Source organism: Varanus komodoensis, unplaced genomic scaffold (assembly GCF_004798865.1).
Source record: "Varanus komodoensis strain SLA01 unplaced genomic scaffold, ASM479886v1 scaffold50, whole genome shotgun sequence".
Taxonomy (NCBI): Eukaryota; Metazoa; Chordata; class Lepidosauria; order Squamata; family Varanidae; genus Varanus; species Varanus komodoensis.
In genome coordinates this window covers 1,562,532-1,582,114 of record NW_025336088.1, presented here as the reverse complement: position 1 = coordinate 1,582,114, position 19,583 = coordinate 1,562,532, and the positions used below count along the sequence as shown (strand labels likewise).

The 19,583-nt window shown below is 40.4% G+C and overlaps 1 protein-coding gene across 2 annotated transcripts in view; it reads right to left on the bottom strand.

The window, feature by feature from the left end:
• ACLY (ATP citrate lyase) overlaps window positions 1-19,583 on the bottom strand; it is a 59,981-nt gene that overhangs the window by 39,597 nt on the left and 801 nt on the right. For both annotated transcript variants that reach the window (XM_044447069.1, XM_044447070.1), the window contains exons 2-7: window positions 7,702-7,866; window positions 4,962-5,084; window positions 3,537-3,599; window positions 2,719-2,909; window positions 1,819-1,898; window positions 788-918 (exon numbers count right to left, since the gene is read on the bottom strand). In XM_044447069.1, coding sequence (XP_044303004.1) covers window positions 788-918; window positions 1,819-1,898; window positions 2,719-2,909; window positions 3,537-3,599; window positions 4,962-5,084; window positions 7,702-7,860 — 747 coding nt within the window. In that variant the 5' untranslated portion in view covers window positions 7,861-7,866. The remainder of the gene's footprint in view (window positions 1-787; window positions 919-1,818; window positions 1,899-2,718; window positions 2,910-3,536; window positions 3,600-4,961; window positions 5,085-7,701; window positions 7,867-19,583) is intronic.

Genomic DNA, 19,583 nt, shown 5'->3' with positions numbered 1-19,583 from the left:
GTACAAATATATAATCTGAAAGAACAGGAGAAAGAAGCAGGCCTACCTGGGATTCAAAGAATCCTGGGGTTCAAAGAATGCTACAGAACACCAGAAAGGCAGGGGTGAGGGGAAGTGGGAGGAGAAGGTTCTTCCTACCTCAGTTTCAGTGCTATCAAATCACCACAACCACTACAAGAGAGACTGACATGCCCAATCAAAAAAAAAAAAAAGGACTGATAAAAGTTACTTGTAAGGGAACAGAACTTGGTTTATAAAACTTCCTATGGGAGATTCCTCAAACCACACTTTCATTTCAGTTCTTCCAGAAGTGAGGCCTACATTCATTAAAATTCTTAAGAGCCCTTTCTAGTGCGTGATGGGGGGAGGTGGGGGAAGGGATGATACAATGAAGCTATGATTAAAATTCATTCATTAGAAGACTTGCCAAATTGGATTAAACATCAGCAACTGAACCATAGCATATAGTTAGGAGAGAGGGAAAAATCAAATGAAAAGAATATCTAAATGGATTTCTTGGCCAGGCTACAATTTAAAACACAGACAAATAGACTATGACTCTTGTTTATGCATCATTACAATTATTAAGCTTTTTAAAATGCCCAGATGTAAGATGCTGGCTGGCAACATTCTGCTGAACATAAGAGACAGATTTTGGACTGTGGAGGCGGCCTGCAAAGGGAGGTTCGGGAATCAAAAATGGCTTCCAAACCTCCTGAAGTTGTTCACGCCTGGTTTAGGGAATCTAATTCTTAAACACCATACCAAAAGAAGTCCTTTCACTTGCCTCTGGATAAGCCTCTCTTCCAAAGGGAGGAGGGAATTCAACATCACCCCATTTCACTTTGCAGAGGTAGTCAGCTGTCACGTCTATCTTTGCAGCCAGGTCTAGTACGTAAACACCATCTGAAGTTACAACTTTATTTGAAGGGAGAAAAAAAGAAAAAGGATCAGGTAAAAGTGAACTGTTGCTCAGCTGCTGCTAACAGAGAAAAGCACTCATTATGTGATGCTCTCTAAATTAGTCAGCTTGATGCAGAAATGTACAGCACAGATTTATGAACATATGTAAAATTCAAATATATTTGATATCCTAAAGAAAAGGGTACAATCATGCAATTACAGTGGGAAACCTAATTTTTGGTGCCTACTTTGGGTGGTACTTAATAAGCCCCTTAATAGCTTAGGACCAGGTTATCTGAAGGACAACTTTTGTCTATACAGTTGTGCCTTGGGTGTCCTTCAAGAACATCCACCCTGAGTGTCCTTCTCATGTGGCCACTCATTGAGAACATGAAGGCTGGAATGCACTAGAAGCAAGTGCATCAATTCTCAGCCAAATTTATACGTCAGAATTGTTGTGGGGACAATGCAGTGGGGGAGTGAAAACACCACATATGAAAGAGAAAAAGCACCTATTTTGATGCAGGATCTTTTAGGACCATACCAGGTGCTATATCGAACAAGGCATCATCCCTCTCTCTCTTTTGTAAAAACAGCAGGAAGAATAATATTTTGCTGCTATTTGAAACACATAAACAAGAGAAAAATAATGATATGTGGAAAGTCACACCTGGTTCTTTTGTACTGTTGGAAGTCTTTGTATTTAGCATTCTTCTAGAGCCTGATGTCAGAATTAATTTCTGAAGAAGTTAATTTGTGTCAGCATTCTTAAAGAATGACAGGTATGTTCTGCATTCCTAATTCATGAAGGAGGACTCATTTAAATTACTCCATGCATTCATCTTCATTTTCTATTCCACATTGCAGAATATAGAATGAAACGGAACCGATCCCCCAACAAAATACAGAAGTTACCTAGTGGATTGATTTCCAGGTATGTGAAGTATAAGTCTTCATAAAGATTAAACAGACCAGAGATGAAGCTTGCCAAGACACTACAGAAAAAAATGCACAAGACACTGAGTGGAAAAACCTACAAACATTTTAATTAATTAAAAAAGCAGGCATGTAGCAAGGCACCTGCCATCCACACTTGGCCTGTTCTATATCTCTATCAATAGCCCTTTGGTCTGCCTTTGGTCCAACTGATGACTCAGAGATCCAGTCATGAATGAGTCAGACTCAGAGACAGTGATTAACTGCCCTTGACATGTTCCTGAAGTTCATTTATTCTGTATCTTAAATGTCACTTAAAAAAGAGGTCCCCCTTAAACCCACCAACATGTACATCCAATATGCACACACCAGAGATCACAAGACATAAGAGAAAGAAATAGCAAAGAACTACCTTTTGCAAATATTAAGGTATAGGTACTTAGATGTTGAGAAATGCTGGGGCACAGGTGGGCCTTAATACCACATAAACACAAAACATAGATCCCCTTCTCTCAGGTCTACTTGGAAGCAGTGTTTCATCCTAGGAAGTCCTGCTCTGAAGCTCATGTGTGAGCATCTGGTGGATTTTAGAGGAAGACCATGACTTCTCTGAAGTCTTCCACCTAAAGCAATTCCTTCATGTTCCTTCACAGTGAGACCAGTCCAGAATGCTTCTGTTCATTATACAGAGGCTAAGCAGAGGAGACCTTTGAAATATCCTCAGATGACTTCATACAGGTTTCTTACTGTGAGCTAGGAGATACACATCACCCTGGACTATCTGATACTATTTGGTTATTTAAGCACAACAGCACCATAAAGCACCTTCCTGATCATAACCCAAAGTTAGCACAAAACAAAGAAATGTCTCAGAATTACTCTTTCTTGTCCAGTGGAGCGTGCACCAAGAGATGCTTCTTGACATCAGATTCATCCAGCTTCTCATCCACACGCACCAACAGTTTCTGAGCCTTGGCATCAACATCTCCCACATCCACACCACCTTGGTGGTAGAATAGCACATAGTCCCCCTCACGTGCTGCGTAAATGCACACATAGAATTCCTGTGTCTGTGAATTTGAGACACCAAATTAGTAAGTTTTTACTAGGTTGACAATCAAGGGTTATATGTATCCAGAACACAAAAAGGAAATCATTCATACGCCACCAATTTCCAGCTGTGCTGGTGTTTCCTTGGGCAAGAACAGTCTAGTTCCTCAGCTAGTAAAAATTTTCATAGTATCATAGAACTTAAAAGGCCATCAGGTCCAAACTCTGCTCAGATTAGCACTATCTATCAGTTCTACAATCAGGCCCACAGCCTGATTCCCAGGTTGACTACCTGTGACTACAATGAATAGTAGGAAGCACAATGCCAGCTAGTAGAACCAGCTGGGGTGCAAGAACTGAATAACACTAGCCAAGAATCAAAGAGCCGTTGAAAGGAAGTAATCCTCTCCCTATGACAACGTGGTACTTTGCAGATGTGTTGGACTTCAACTCTCAGCATCACCAGGCTTAGCTAGGGCAACCTTCCACCCCTCACTTTCAACAGGGCCCCTTCAAGGAATAAGAGAGGTCCGCAGTTAGAATGCATAGGAACTGCAACAAAGATGTACACAGGCAGTCTTGTTGCCATGTTACTTCTACACACAGAGATCCATCCCTCTCAGGGCATGCATACAATCAAAACTAACCTGTTTGTGTGGAACAAAAGGCTCTATCAAGAAGTTCTTTAGGATGCCTTTAGCTTTAGCAATCTGCGGAAAATAAGACACATACCAATAAGCATACTCTGAAGTAGCAACCAACACAAGTGTCTAGCCAACAGTTCCCAATCTCTGGGGGCCCATGAATGCATTTGCATTATGTGGAAGTCCAGTGAGCAACTTATCTCCTCACTTTCTCCATGGGTGGGCAAAAAGCACACATATACATTCCTGGCTTTTCCATGGTGTCTGGGTACAAGGCAGATCTAGAGCAAAAATTTTAATTCTTCTGGAACTTCCATTTTTGTTTAATGTTAGGCACTCTCTAAACCACTATCAAATGAAAGCTAACATTCATTGGTGTCTTACAGTAAACATCTATAGAAATTAGAGATCCAGCACTTGCCAATGCTGTCATAGCACAAAAAGGTAGATCTGAAGCAGTGATCTTCTTGCATCCTCATGATTTTTACACAGGGTGCCAACAGAACCACCTTCAAAACTGAGAAGGCTTTTGTGGACACATGGTGGCCTATGATCTGATGGGAATTTTGAGGGGATCTGTTGTAAATACGAAGATCTATGATTTTGTACCATGGCAGCACTCAATTTGCATTTCGTAGCTTCATTGTGGAGAAGACAGAAGTGATGCAATGGTGGTTTGAGGGATCCCATGTAGAAATTATGTAAATCCAGCAGGATGTGTTTTACTAGATCTGAATGATTATTTGCCTGGTTGTGCCTTTTGTTTGTGTGTGCACCCTCTTCCTTCTCTCACACCATTTTACTCTTTTGTTCTTTGCTTCTTGGATTTTACATTGCCCCAGATGCCTGGCAGGTGGTTATAAATAAATGATTAGATTCTCTCTCGTACACACCCCATTTTCCCTGTGACCTGCTAGACCTACTCCTCCCCATGTCCCCCTCTCTTCTGCTCTTTCCCTTCCCTTTCTTTTGGGTCTTTGTTTCCTACTACCACTGCCCTGGTCACACTGTGGTCTCCTGGTCACTGTGCTTTCCTCCCATCTCCTTCTGGCCTCTCCTCCTCTCCATAACTCTATCTCCCCACCCCTCCACATTCCGTACCCAAGCACTGGCCACTTTGCTTCCCTCCTCCTGAAACTAGTGGCCTTCACAATGCACTGCCCACCAGAACAGTTTCATCATGGCATTCCCTGCAGGTTGTGTAATACTCATGGGTGAGTATAACACTGCAATGAAAATACCTAGCCTAAAAGAGGAGACAGTAACTGCCATGTTAATTATAAAATGTGTGCCATCCCTGAGATTTTAGGATCATATATCTGCCATGCTTCATGCCCTGTCTTTCTTCTGGAAGAGCTCCGAGCAGGATTTTAGCATCACAGCAATCCAGCAAACCGGATTGAATTGAGAAATACTGACAATACTCACAGTGGTTTCTTGTCCAAGACGTGGTTTCAGCCAAGCCTTCACTTGATCCAAATTGAGATTCACACCCACTAATCCAAGTTTGCCTCGCCGTTTTATCAGCTGATCAGGCTTCACTACTAGACTCTAGAATTTTACAAGGAAAATCCTAAAAGTACAAAACTAGCTTTACAGATGAATACATGCAACTTGTAAATCAATTGTCCATTTCTCAGAAAATTCAGACACTCAAGTGTTCTCCATGTAGACACATAGTGGAAGTAATGTACAGACTGGAACAACTATGTCCCTAAAGTTCTGCTTCCTGGTGGGAGTTTGCAAGTATGGTAGCACATGTTCTAGCGACTTTGCTCAGGTGAAATCACACCAGAATTAGGAGGCCTTATTCCTTCCATGTGGTTGTGGCAGTGGGACTCCAGTGGCCAAGGGGACCAATCTATCCCAATATACAAGTTTCAGAGATTTTCCATGATTCCTAATCAATGTGCCCTATTCTTTGCTAAAGCATTTTGCATGCCCACACACAGGCCTATCACTTTTCTTTTTAAAGCATGCACATTTGCCTACAGTCTTAGAAGTCAATAGTGGGAAGAGGACTGAGTCAGATTCTCACCACTGGGCAGAATTTCTGCACCCTGTATTCATCCCCCAGACCAATAAAAGTAGAATACATACAAGGGGAGGGATCCAGATATACATTGCTCAACTGGCATAATTTTACAGGTTTTCTTAACATAATATACATGCTTTGGCATAAAATTTCCTTTTCTATTTGTTCAGCATAGATTAATTTTGCAATTTAGTCTTCAGTATGATAGACATGTTTGAATAAACTATTACTAATATTTGCCCACTCCCAAATCTGATTTTGTACTGTTTCCCCGCCCAGTCATTTGCAGGCAGTTCAGGCAAATGACCCTACCTAACAGCAACCCTAAACATTTATACCAGCACTTAAGGAGTTGAAAATATTTTTCTAGTTCGTGTTTAAAAGACTCTTACTCAATGAAAAGAGCACCCAGAGCCCTTGCTGCCTTCTGGCAAGGCTCGTGGAGTTCTATATTTTCTTTGTTGATACATGCCAACAAGTGACTCACAGAATTAAGTGCCGAGTATTTAATTAGCTACCAATACAGCTGTCTTCCATCAGCAAGAAAAATGGGACTGTGTAGCAGCTAAATGTGATTAAACTGGATGCCAGCCAGAAGAACAAATAAGAAAAAGGAACTGGGGACAGGATGTCTCAGGTTTGCAACTCTAGTTGCACAACTAAGGAACTGGGGAAAAGGGGAGACAAGAAGGACCCCAAAACCTTTCAAGAGAAAATACCAACCAAAATGGTACATATGAAGGGGCATCTTGGGCATTACCTTCTGTCTCCAGAGAATGTAGGATTTCATGTCAGTAAAAAGCACAATTGACTTTCATTCACAATCAACAACACATAAAGCAACACCATCCCAGTTTGTTGACAGGTTGGTATTGCCAGTTGAGCACCTGGTATTTGACTATGGTCAAATATTTCATGAAGATGCCACAATGCTGATATCAAGTTCCAGGATAAAAGCCCAAAGAGAAAACTTCTTCAGTAAATCATCTCCATCTACCAAAATGTTACTTAACATAGATATGAAATGTCATTACATTTTTAAAAGTTAATTGAAATTAACAGGTAACTAATTTGGTTCACAAGCAACACAAGTATCAAGCCTGTTGATGATCCAAGAATTTTTGTTATTCTAACAGCAACAATAATTTTTAAAGTGAATATTTAATAATATAAGTCAATGCCTATTTCATCTCAAGATGACTATGCCATTCTTTTTTTAAAAATTTGTATCTTAGTTCTCTTTTTAAAAAGTTGACCGTGCCAGCAGCTAAGGGACTGGATCTCAGTTTGGACTTCCAATTCGCTAGAGTTCTTTCCAAACTCATGGATGTTTAACCATGAGCATCACATTGTTTGATCAAAATCAGGCTTGTTATTTCAGGCCACGTTTCAACCATCAGCCCTACTGTTGTGTGGATATGTGAATCAGGACTTAGGTGTCGGAGCTTTTATGGGCAATACTCCGTGGGGTGCAATCAAGAACATAACTAAACTGCTGTATAGCATGAGCAATCTGTTATGGTTCTTGAATCTTTGAATTCTTGAATCTTCTCCCTTCTTGTGACTTCACGAGTGGTGCCCTGCCCACATTTTCCCCTCTTTCTACAGTTGCTTGAGACAGATCCTTCCTCCAAACATTGAGCACCACTTTCCCAAGCCACTTTCATCTCAGTTGGGATGGGGAGGTTCATCTTGGCCAGAGCTTGCCAGAGCTGCCTCCTGCAAGCACCAGGTAAGATGGAGACCATGTTCCCGGCCTGCTCACATCTTAACTGAGGAGCCTTGGAACTTGGCTGGGATTTGCAAGAGCCAGCTCCTGAAGTTCTTGTTACACTGAGTCAGTGTTACAGCTTAGTGCATGGACATCCCTTGTTATCTCTGATCAAAAAAAAAAAAAAAAAAAAAGAGAGAGAGAGAGATTCCTTTCTGATCAGAGATAACATGGAAATTCCTCTCCCAGGCCAGGAGGTAGGATATGGTGTGGAGTGTCCAACCCACCACAAATCAGGACATTGGGCTGGGGGCTGCACTATCCTATAAATTATTCTAGCACAATAGCAATAGCATTAACAGTTGTACCAAAACTGTCCTATGTCCTGGAATCATTTTGAGCCTGGAATATTTCTTGCTAACCTCAGTCAGGAGCCAGGGATGTTCTTGGATTAGACGGTCCCAGTCAGTTTCAGGTGTTACTCTGGCATACTTGAAGCGGTTCTGGATAGCAGAGGATGTGCAAATGTATTTATACAAGAACTCCTTCCCTGTCTGCTCCGAAATAGCTTTGGCAGACATGGCAACCTAATGAAAATTAAAAAGCATATACTGAATTCAAAAAATAAGGTTTGTAACCATAAATTTTATGAATTATACTTTAACACAGCCTTACTTGCTAGCACTACTACTGCAAATATTTCTACTGCTGTAAAAGTCTTGACATATCTGGCACACTGAATCATTCAAGATACAGGTAGAGAATAGTATGCATGATTGTTCCCCTGTGTAAAACAAAAAGCAACCCTTTCACAGAAATCTTGCACATCAGAGAAAGTTAGGCTGGAACCCATGACCTGTAGTTCATAAATCTGTCTAACCCATTTTATAGGGGATGGTGAACCCTAAGCCATAGTTTAACCATGCAATGGGTGGCACACCTCCTTTTCCTGGCCTTGCATCTTCTACCTATCAATGGCCTAAAAGTGCCATAAATAATTCTATCTTTGAAACTAAAGCAGGACCTCTGGTGGATGCCCCAGAACCTTGTGATTGCTGGATTAGAGCTTGATCTGATGCAGCAAGACATTTATGCTCCTGAGTTATGTGTGCTCTCAATACCTCTTCGCATAAATTAGATTGGTCTGAACTGTAATGAGAACTTGAGTATACAGTCTTGCTTTATAATTTTAACACACAGTGTTGCATGCTCAGTTTTGAAGACATTCAGCCCACTATATTTAACATTCTAAATTCCTTGTCATGCTGAGATAATGAAGAAATATAAGCCTGATTCACACAAACTTATGGTAAACAAATCATGAGTAGTTTGTGAGAGTGTGCTGGTTTTCACCCTATTTCCATCTTGTGAAGCAATCCAGAACTGTACAAATGTACAAGTACAAGCTTAGTAGAATAATCTTTGTATTAAGCCCCCAAAAGTGACTTGACTAAAAATTGTTTATTTACCTCCTTATTCTTCATAAGGGGGACCCCTGTTACGAGTAAAACAACCAAACACACACACACCAAGCATAAAAACTATTTCCACCTAGAAGTGTAGCTGTCTGACAAAGCCCCCCCTTTCTACTCTGGCCACAGAGGAGCCTTCATTTATTTATTATTACTCCACAGATGAAGCTCCCTTTGTGGTTCACAAAATAGAAAAGTATTGACAAAGAAACAGAGCACCTCTCTGCCCCTCATTTGGCCATCCACTTACCTGGAAGGAATTCCAGATGCACTTGCATTGCCTATGTGGAATTCCTAGTCAGTAGGTGAATAAACAACTTGCTAATTATAAGGCTAGGCTAGGTAAAAAAAATACTCAGACAACACTGGCATTGATAAATACATATAATACTGTTGTGCTATTGGTCATTCTGGACTTCATACCTAACTAATGCCAGTGTACCAAACCCAGCTATCATCTTGCTTTTCAATGTAATTTGAGACCTTAGCTCAGGATGCACAGCAATGTGATGGCCATTCCATTGTACTGCAGAAGCTGCAGTAGGTGCTGAATCAAGTGTCAACCACTGCTATTCTGTAGTTAACTATGTAGTTAACCATCTGCTATTATCGATGTAATGGTGCACCTCCATGTCTACTTGTCCACCTGGTTTAAGACATATACAATGACCTTGTTTCAAGCAAACTTTTTTTTGCGAATGGGAGGTTTTGGGCTGGGGGTTTCTTTGTTTTGAGGAAAGAAAGATATGATTCCCAACCGCCCATTGTTGTGGATGTGGATTCCTCGGAGGGATTAAATCCTCTAGGGAGAAGAATGAGTTAAAAGTTATCTTGGAAAATAAATACAAGGAAGGTAAACAGCACCACAGGCATGGCAGCAATAAAATCTTTAGTTTGGGCAGAGGCTCAAGTTCACTTTAACTCAAAGGTAATTCGAAGTGGCTACAAAATAATAATGTAGCAAAATACAAAGCACTGAAACATCAACATTTGCACCCAAAAGCACCTTTGAGTTGGATGCTTGAGGTGTCAGAAACTGCTTCAAGTAGAAGACATGGTCCTTCTAAAAATATATGGGATATGAGATGGGATTTGAACCTAGGCATGATACACTCTCCAGTCAAGTTATTTATGATCTCAAAAGGAAGAAAAGGGACTATGCCTTATTATTCATAAAAATGTTGCCACTTTCTTTCTCCCACCCCTCTACCTTCTTCATAAGCCAAGCAACAGGAAAATAGCACATTAACTAATCCAGAAGAGTTCCAAAATCCATATTAGTGTAATACCTTTATTAGAGCAACCAAAATATAAGTAGGCTTTTGAGAACTCAGCCTCCATCTGGGAAAATGCTATGAAAAGTAGATTTGGTAGATGGAGAGAACTATCACATGACCAGTTCAGCCTAAGCTGTAGAACACTACTCCTGGCTTGTACATAATGCTAACCTTCAGTATGATTGAATTCTGTGCAGTAATGTCCAAGTGGAGCCATGCTAACCCTGGTTTGTGCACAACCAACAATGCAGAAAGAGGTTCTGTAACAGCTGATTCTCAGCCAGTATTGCTAGCTTGTCACTACATGAAGACATGCAACTGTGATATGTTGATGGGCTGCTCTGCCAGGCTATGGAGGCAACATGCAGAAGCAGTAAAGCAAACAAAACAAAACCCCAGCTACTCTATAGGAAGACAGCTTTTTTTCACCAAGATAGAAGCAGTACCAGGAACAGCTGATGTGCCTCATGTGTGGAAAAGACCCATGATAAGTAGGTAGCTGACACAGAGAATTCTTGCCTGTACTAAAGTCATGCAAAGGCATTTGGGCTTGAGCAAAGAAGGTGGGGGGAAAACAACCCAGGGATCAAGAGAATGTATCACAGTTATAGTCCTTGTCTTCCATACAAACCCTGAGTAGGGAAAAAAAATCACCATTTAAATAAACCATGGGTTAGCACAGCCTTTCCCAATCTGGTGTTCTCCTGTTGTGTTGCACAACAACTCTCAGCATCACAGATTGCGGGGCTGTATTTCAGCACATCTGGATGAGGCTAGGTTGGGGAATGCTGGGTTAGCAAGATGGGCAAACCTGACCTATGACATCAGATTCCTTTTCTCCCTGACTAAGCAAGTGAGCTCCTCTGACCAGGGAACTACAAAAATGGGCAGCCTTAACACAGAAGTCAATTGAAGTCAAATTGGGTAGCTTTATCTAGTAGTTGGAGGTGATGAACCCTCAAAGAATTAAGTCCTATTTTCTGGTGTCATATAATCTTCAACTGTAGGGTCCCACAAAGGAATGGCTAAAATCAAAATTCTCCAGTCTCACCCCTCAAAAATAAAGATCTGTTGATCATAAGTAAAATTATACAACCCATATTAATGTAATGACTTTATTAGGTCAATAAAAATAATTAAAACTGTGCATGCTTTCAAGCTCTTCAGATGAAGTAAGATATTATAAAAAGGAGCCTATGTTTTGTCCAGATAGAAAGCACTTCTGAGAACACTTAAAAAATGGAGATCAACATTTCCCCCTTTATTTCGCTAGCAGCAGCTCCAGCCAAGTCCTACCTATAACTAAACAAGGCTCAGCCTCATTGAAATGTCTGTAATCCCTTCCTCCCCCATTCTGCCTTAGGACTCTGAACATGTGGGTACCATGACTTTCCATCAACGCAGAATATTTTCTTGTCCTCTTCTGCACCTGGAGATCAAAATAGCTTGCATATCTGTGATATTTTGGTTGGTCTAATAAAGGTATTACACCAATTTCACTTTTTGTGAGACTTGGAGTATCTGTTTTCTCCACAAAGAAGATTTACATATTCCAATAGCTTATATTAGTTGGTCTAATCTGTTTTCCAAATGTCCAGAAGCCAAGGCACAATGAATTTAAGCTGACAGCACACTTCGTTGAAAAAGCTTTGCTCTTAGATGGTGTGGTATAAAAGAACTACTTCAGATAGGCTCACCTTTGTGTTTCTGCACAAGTCATTCTTCTGGCTGTGCCTCCTCTGAGAGAAGGTAGCACTGTTGTTCCTTGGTACTGAATGTGATGGAATGCTTTATTCACCTCTGATAAACAGATGTGGCAGAATTATCCAACCACAGCGGAGGATGAAAGCTCAGAGCAGGGAGTCATGAAGAAGATATAGTAGGTAGACTCCTCAATTGTAAGAGGTACTTTGGGCTCAAAGTAGACCTATAGTGCAATCCAGTCATATCTACTCAGAAGAATCTCCTACTACTACCAAGTTCAGTGAGACTTACTTCCAAGTAAAGATTTGTAGAATTGCAGCTTCAGTTAGCCAGTTTCTCAACAAGGCTCTTGTAGTTCTCTTGGTTTCAGGAACTACTTGTCTAATACATAAGTTCTGTCTCATTTTGAACTGGGTCAACCAAGTGCAAGACAGGTCTGTCCGTATTCCCCCAGCCTACATATTACGCTTCTCTCCCATTCCAAGCAATCAAAACACCAAACTGTAGCTACCTAACTTTTCAATAGTTACTGAAAATAGCATCAGGTCCTATTGGTTCAATGCATACAGGTAAAACTGAAAGCTTCCCTTCCCTTCCCTTCCCTTCCCTTCCCTTCCCTGAACCCATAACCTGTAAAGGTACTAATTTAGCTTTCTGACATATCAGGAACAACCTAAGGAGGAGTAAGGAAATATTTCATTCACATCCTGGTAGGTGCTGTGCTTGAACACAAGCTGCTTTGCTGAACAAACTTCCCATCTTTTCTAGTCAGTGAGTCACTGTGGGGGAAACGCCTACAGCTCAGTGAGCTTTGCATACTAAAAGGTTCCAGATTCAGGCACTTGCATCTCCTTCTTCACTGCCAATCAGACCAGGTACTAGATCAGAGGTGGACCAAAAGTAGATCAGGATCTACTAGAAGATCTCTGGGTGATCTGCAACAGATCACCAAGGCTGCAGAAGTAGAAGAAAGCTTATTGTAGAGGAAAAGTAGATATGCATGTTTATAAGCTTCTAGTGGTGAAAACAAATTTCTGTGCTCAGCATGTGTTCAGAGGCACCTTCTTGTACCTTAACTCTAACAAGCCTCCCCACAAACCCTTGAAACCACTAGTTTTCACCTGCCTCCAAGTTGTTAGATTTCAGGGTTTAGTTAAAAAACAGATTTGTCCCTGGACTAGGAACAGCGTTTGATCAAGTGATGCTTAAATCAGATGAGAAAATGATTAAAAGATTATATGACTTCTTACTTGATAGGAAAATGGAAGACGAACAGGTTAGGGAAACTATGATAACGTGGGCACAAAATTTTGGATATAATATTGAATTAGAAAAGTGGCAAAAGCTGTGGGAGAGAAATATCAAGGTAACATTAGCAACTTTGTATAAAGAAAACTTGTATAAAATGTTTTATACATGGTATCTGTTGCCAAATAGATTAGCTAAGATGTTTCCAAATATGTCAAATGGATGTTGGAAATGTAAACATAAATTGGGTACTTTTTATCATATGTGGTGGACTTGCGATAATGTGAAAAAGTATTGGATTAAAATACATAAATGGCTCGAGAAAATGTTACAAAAATTCTTAGCTTTTAAACCTGAAGTTTTTTTTATTAGGCATTATACTAGAGGACATTAGTAAGCAAGAAATGTATTTGATTTTACATGTAATCAGTGCGGCGAGGATTGCATTCGCTCAGCACTGGAAAAGTGAGGAACTACTCACCGATGAACTGATTCTAGAAAAGATTCTGGTCTGTGCAGAAATGGATAGATTGACTTTATCATTGAAGGAGAAAGAAGATACTGACTTCTATCAAACTTGGGACTCTTTTTATTTTTGGCTAGAGAAATGGGACTTGGCATAGATTTAAATGTTTTTAAGTTATCATAAATGGAAAAGGAAGGGTGTGGGGGCTGACCCAGTGGGCTTGATGTTTTCGATGATGGGTGTAGTTTGTAGTTTTCTTTTTGTTTTTTAGGATTATGATTTCAAATAAAACTTATTTAAAAAAAAGATTTGTCCCTGGACTAGGTAGACCAATGGTTCAAGACAAACAAAAAAGGAGGGTTGGGGGAAAGATGCTTCATGTGTGAATTTGTCACACACACACACACACACATGGGGGGGGAGAGAGCACGTGCATAAATACTCTGTGTAGGATAACAGATAAGACACGGCAATTCTCAAATGCAGGTTAAATTGCAGTGACTTTCGAAGTGTGTTCCTTGTTAGGATTTCCTAATGGCAACACTGGCCTAGTTGCCCATGTGATAGTTTGTAAGGTATTATCAGTCATATTATCAGTATGGCACATTCTCAGTCTATGTGGGCCAATAGTAATAACAGACCCAGTTGTTGCAAAACTAAAGAGAAATTTAGGAACTTGAAGCTGTGTTGGTATATGTTACTTCTTTCCCATTTCCTCCAGGGTTCCCTTTCCTCTACCCCTGACTGTCCTTTCCTCTGCTGGGGTACAATCCTGTTTCACACCTGTGGACCACCAGAACAAAAGTAATGCTATCCTTCAGAGTGTTGAGGGTGATAATAAACAGCAATCAAATCCTGGAGGAACCCCCGCAAAACTTGATTCTCATGGTGCTGAAGGAACACAAGCCACCATGAAAACTTGCGAAGTGCTCAGTTTTCCCAAAATGGCACACAGGACTGTTTTGTTTTGTTTTTTAAGGTCTTCTATGAGGCAAAGTAACATCAATCTTCTAGATACTGTATTCAAGCTGTACTGCAACTCTGATCCTAGCACCAGGGGAGCATGACAGGAGAAAAAGATCTTAACAGTTCCAAGCAGCCAGACAGATTGACAAAACTTCTGTAACAAATACTAGTGTGGGAACAGAACTCTCACCTTGCTAGGAAACACAGAAAGCTTACGATAAAACACACACCCACTATCCAATTAAAGAAAAATTTATGTACAAACTTAAATCCATTTATTCATGAGTAAGCCTCACTGAGGTCAATTGGAGCCATAGCTCAACAGGTGCATTTAGGATTGCAACAGTAAATTAATTAAAATCAGCACAGAAGTAATAATAATTTTGAAGAGAGCGTACTATATTTTTAAATAGTGCATGCAGAGTTCATAACAAATGCCAGTTTAGAAAACAGAAGCACCTTCTCTCTTAAACAGGAGGCAAAGCCTCTCCCAAGATGGTGCCTGTTAGCTTCTGTTGAAAAAAAAATCCCATGGCCCCTAGACTATTTTATTAGTGGCCACAGATCAGCTCTGGCTTCCTGGTCCAAGGTCAGAGACAGGGCTCCAACCTCAGAGCAGTGGAGATCTGATCCCCCTCCCCTGTGCAGTCACTGTCAGAAGAATCATGCTCTCCAAGGTCAGGAAAGCAAACTTGGAAGGGAAGCAAGAGACATTTTAGTGGGCAGGGAGGGCAGGAGGTTGGAGAGGACAAGATCTCCCTCCAAAATGTCCCGGCAATAGACAAAAAGTGCAGGATGGGAAGTCAGGGAGGTAAAGATCACCTCCTCCCCCACTACTTGTATTCTGCACAGGATGACCAAAAGCCTCCAAATTTGGGGGTTTATGCTCCTCAAGAACACAACCCATAGGACTGTGCCCTGAAAGAACTTAAATTTAAGAATAGGCTTGGAGGGGTGATGAATTCAATTTCTGGGAGAAAGGTAGGCTATTAAAGAAAAATAGCAATTTCTGAACTGGCAAACTATTGCCAGAAAATTGGACTCTTCTGGCTTCTGAGATTTTAATTGCCCATACAGTTCTAACAATCTGCTCTTGTGCATTTACTGGCATTGAATCTTTCAAAAGGTGAATGAGGCGTTTTTATAAACATCTTCAAGAAAAACTGTTATTTCGCTTTCCGTGCTGCTGGATAAACAGCGTATTTTAATATGCAGCATCTCTTTAGGGCAAGCTCACCACAAGTACTCATCAAATGGGACAAAGGTTTGCTTCTTTGAAATCAAATTTTAACACAAAATGTTGTAGAATTCCAAAGGAATAAGGAAAATGCAAGCACCACTAGTGAAATGGTGAATGTGAATTCACTTGCAATGTCTTACTTAGGTGCACTGGAAGCTGGCACAGGAATAACAGACATTTTGGGTCTATACAGTATCTCTGTACCTCTGGCTACAATAGTACTTGGGGGACTGCCATTGTGCTTTGACATGATAAATGAATATGAATCATCATTTCTGGACAATTCCTCCTTGGTGTTCATCAGAGAGTATTTTAAGAGATTCAGAGCACACACAGAAAATGTCACACAATCCATTAATATTCAAAGCTTTCCTCAAGCAGCTGTCAAATGAACAGGAAGGATAAGTTATTTAGCCTTGTCTTGCTTTCCTGACCTCAGGCAGAACAGCTGCCACTCACAGTTGGGTTCTGGATCCACAAAAACATGCAACAACTGACAGGTTGCCTTGTACAAACAAGAGGACAGTAGAGCCAAAGAAAGGCTGCGTCAGCAGCTGAGCTTCCTCCGTCACATTCCCCCACCCCCTTCTACAAATACTGGGAGCAGGATTCTGGATTGCAAAAAGGTAGGTATATTAAATATTACCCAATACAGATGCTGAATCAATCCTTTCTCTAGAAGTTAAATTTCAGAATATAACTTTTTCCCTTAATGAATAAAGTGAGTCTTTTAGGCATTATATGTAAAGAAAATAGGCAGGTACAAACCAAGCTTATCAACAGGCATTTTCTGTAATTTGTGGAGAATTGTCTCTAAGACAGCAAGCAGGGAAGTGTTTAGGAACACTTTCTTGTATGCCAAGGATGACTAGAATAGGGAGATCCCGGCAACCACACTAGCAAGAAGTGTTGTAGAGATCTGCAAGACTGGTATAAGAGGGGATTTTTTTTAAAAGGGGGAGACCACCTGGAAAAATTGAATGGGACACTCATTCAAGGTGATGCACTCTTTAATTGCATGAGGAGGATTTCTGGTAGGAAGATTTCATTCATAGTGTAGATACCCAGTATAATTCAGAGGGGCGGCCCTCAAAACTCTGGGAGGATGAACTGGGACCTGAGGTAGTCAGATTTGGCCCAAAGGCCTGAGGTTCAATACCCCTGTAATATACACTTAGCTGAGAGTAAGTCCCATTGAAATCAATAAGGCTTAAGTATCTAGAACTTCATAGTGAGGAGTGGCTAACTTCCTGGGCAAACAGTTTGAAAGACAATGATCTGGATCAATGCCTGTTTTTGTCAAACGAAGAGTTCTATCCTCAGTTAATGAAAATAAGACACAGGAGAAGTGTGCAGTTCTGCTCCAGGTTGAAGACAGGAATAAAGATTGCTTCATTCTGTTTTCATGGATAGGATATTAGAGATGCAGTAACACATAGTGCAGATTTCCAAACCCATACCACCAAGAAGTATCTACAATGGCTCCTAACTACGCTTGCCAAGCATGAATGGTTGACTGTTAGCCTTTCCTCTGCTTCCTACATCCTTGACCTTAATTCTTCCTCTAGACAAAGCAGAATATGTCTTAAAAAGATATTGTCTGAAGTTCTAGAAAAGCTTTATATACCACAATGATGGCACTGAATGATTGTAAGCATCAGACTGCAGAAATATCCAGTTAACAAATAATGATAAATTTTATCATTTGGGGCATGGCTATACAGCTCTGCATCATAGCCATGGGTGGACAAAAGTAGGTGTGATTGCTAATCTGAGATGGTTGAAAGAACCAGAGATAAAGTGAGTGGGAAAGTGCCAGATGAGTTACAAACCAATTATCTATACAACTTACAGAGTAATTCTATACATGTCTGCTCAATATAAATCCAACTGAGTAAAATGCTGATTATTCCCAAGTGTGCGGGTATAGGATTGCAATCTTACTTTGATTAAAAACCCTACACATGGCTTTAACTGGACTGGGTCTTGTAATTTCTGCTTTCATAACAGGTCACGGCCTGTCTATGGTTGCAACTAGCCTTTGGCTGAAAGGGGAGTGGGAAAGCAGAAATGAACGTTCCAACTATGCAGGACTGCATGCTACCTGTTTGTTTAAACAAAGACTAAATTAGATTTCTGAGAATGAGGCACAGTTAAACTCCTCATATCAACACAGAAACCATGAAAGTGAGAGCTACAATTTGACTTGCTATAATGCCAGTTAGCTCAGGAAAGTGGAAGGCAGAAGAGGAAAAGGAAGACCAAAAAGATAGAGTGACTCCATACAGGAAGCCACAGCCTTGAATTAGGACAGCTAAGCAGGGATGTCATGGATAGGACATTTTGGAGGACTTTCATTCATAGGGTTGCCTAAGCCAGAGATGCTCAAAACAACAGCAGCAGCACGCTTGAGCTGCCATCAACTGACATCTAATAAAGAGAGGGCAGCACACTTTGGACTCCCTCGCTCAAAGAAAGGAGGGGAGGGGAGGAAACCATTTTCCATTACATTGCATGCTTCAAGCATTTTACCAAAAAATCGTTCTGTAGCATCTGTGCAAAGAACAGGACTACTGAAGCATACAAGGCCATTTAAAAAAAGCTGCCAACTCACAGTCTAAAACAAGGCCAAACCACACACTTAAAAGACAGACTGGGAAGCGATTTGTTGCAAGATACAGGGGACTTGATGACCTCATTGCTCCTTTCAAGTCTACTTGATATGCAGGAAGGTTAAACAAAGGGAATGAATTGAAGTTTCTCTTTTTCACAGCCACAAAACCTGTTTATGTTCTCCAGAACATTCCTCAAGAATTCCATTCTTTTATTAAATGCTCCAACTTCCTTAGTCTACTAAAATAGTGATTACTTTCTTAATTAATATGGCTAAACAAACAAAAGATAGCCATGTTGATTCTAAGGAAAATTCTAAAACTAGTATTAGTATAATACCTTTATTTGGCCAACTGAAAGATCACAAAAAGCATGCAAGCTTTTGAAATCTCAAGAAGAGATCAGGATACTGCAAAAGCTCCTACATGAATTGTGATCTTTAGGTTGGTGTAACAAAGATTTTGCACTGAGAATTAAGGGATATAAGTTACTGATGTATATTAAGAACACCCAATACTTATTATGACAGTCTCCAGTTTTCTTTCCTCTTTCTTTCCAGGTTTACATATTAATATGGAATACTGGAGTGGCCAGGGGTTATACAGCTAGACAGTGGATGCAGACTTATTACCCATTAGTACTGCATCTTTAGAACAAATGGCCAGGACACAAACATATTGTTTAAAGCTCTAAACCAGAGGTAAAGCATTCATCACAAAGGCTCTGGGATAAAGTCTTAACAATGACCTTCTTTTTAAACAGTTTAGTTGTCAAATTATCCAAAAAGGTAGCGATCTAAAGAGGTTAGGGCCTTCTGAGATTTCAAAAATAACTGTTATTTTCTGTATCTATTACCTGATACAAAACAACATTTACAGTTCAAAATATTATTTTTATTGCTTTTTCCAGAGAAATAAAAATCTGTAGGATACTCTGGAAAGAAACCATTGCTAAGAGAAAGTGTGCATACTTTGCATATAGGGGACCTCAGCTTCAGTCCCCAAGAATAATGAATACCTGTGGCAGGGCTAGGAAAGGCTTCTTTGAAAGAGTTCTTTGCGAGCCACTGCCCTTTAAGAACAGCCCTTCTGTATAAGTCTAAAAGATCCCATTTCTCCCCACGATGGCCAGCCAGAAGCCTACAGATGCCTCTCCTGTTGCCTCTCCTCAGCATCTGTTATTAAGAAATATCATGCCTCAAAACCTGGGCTCTATTTTGGCTACTTGCCAGTGCTTAAGTCCTTTTAAAAGCCATCAAATACTAGCAACCATCACATCATCTTAATTTAACAATACAGTGTGTGAAGAGGTATTTCCT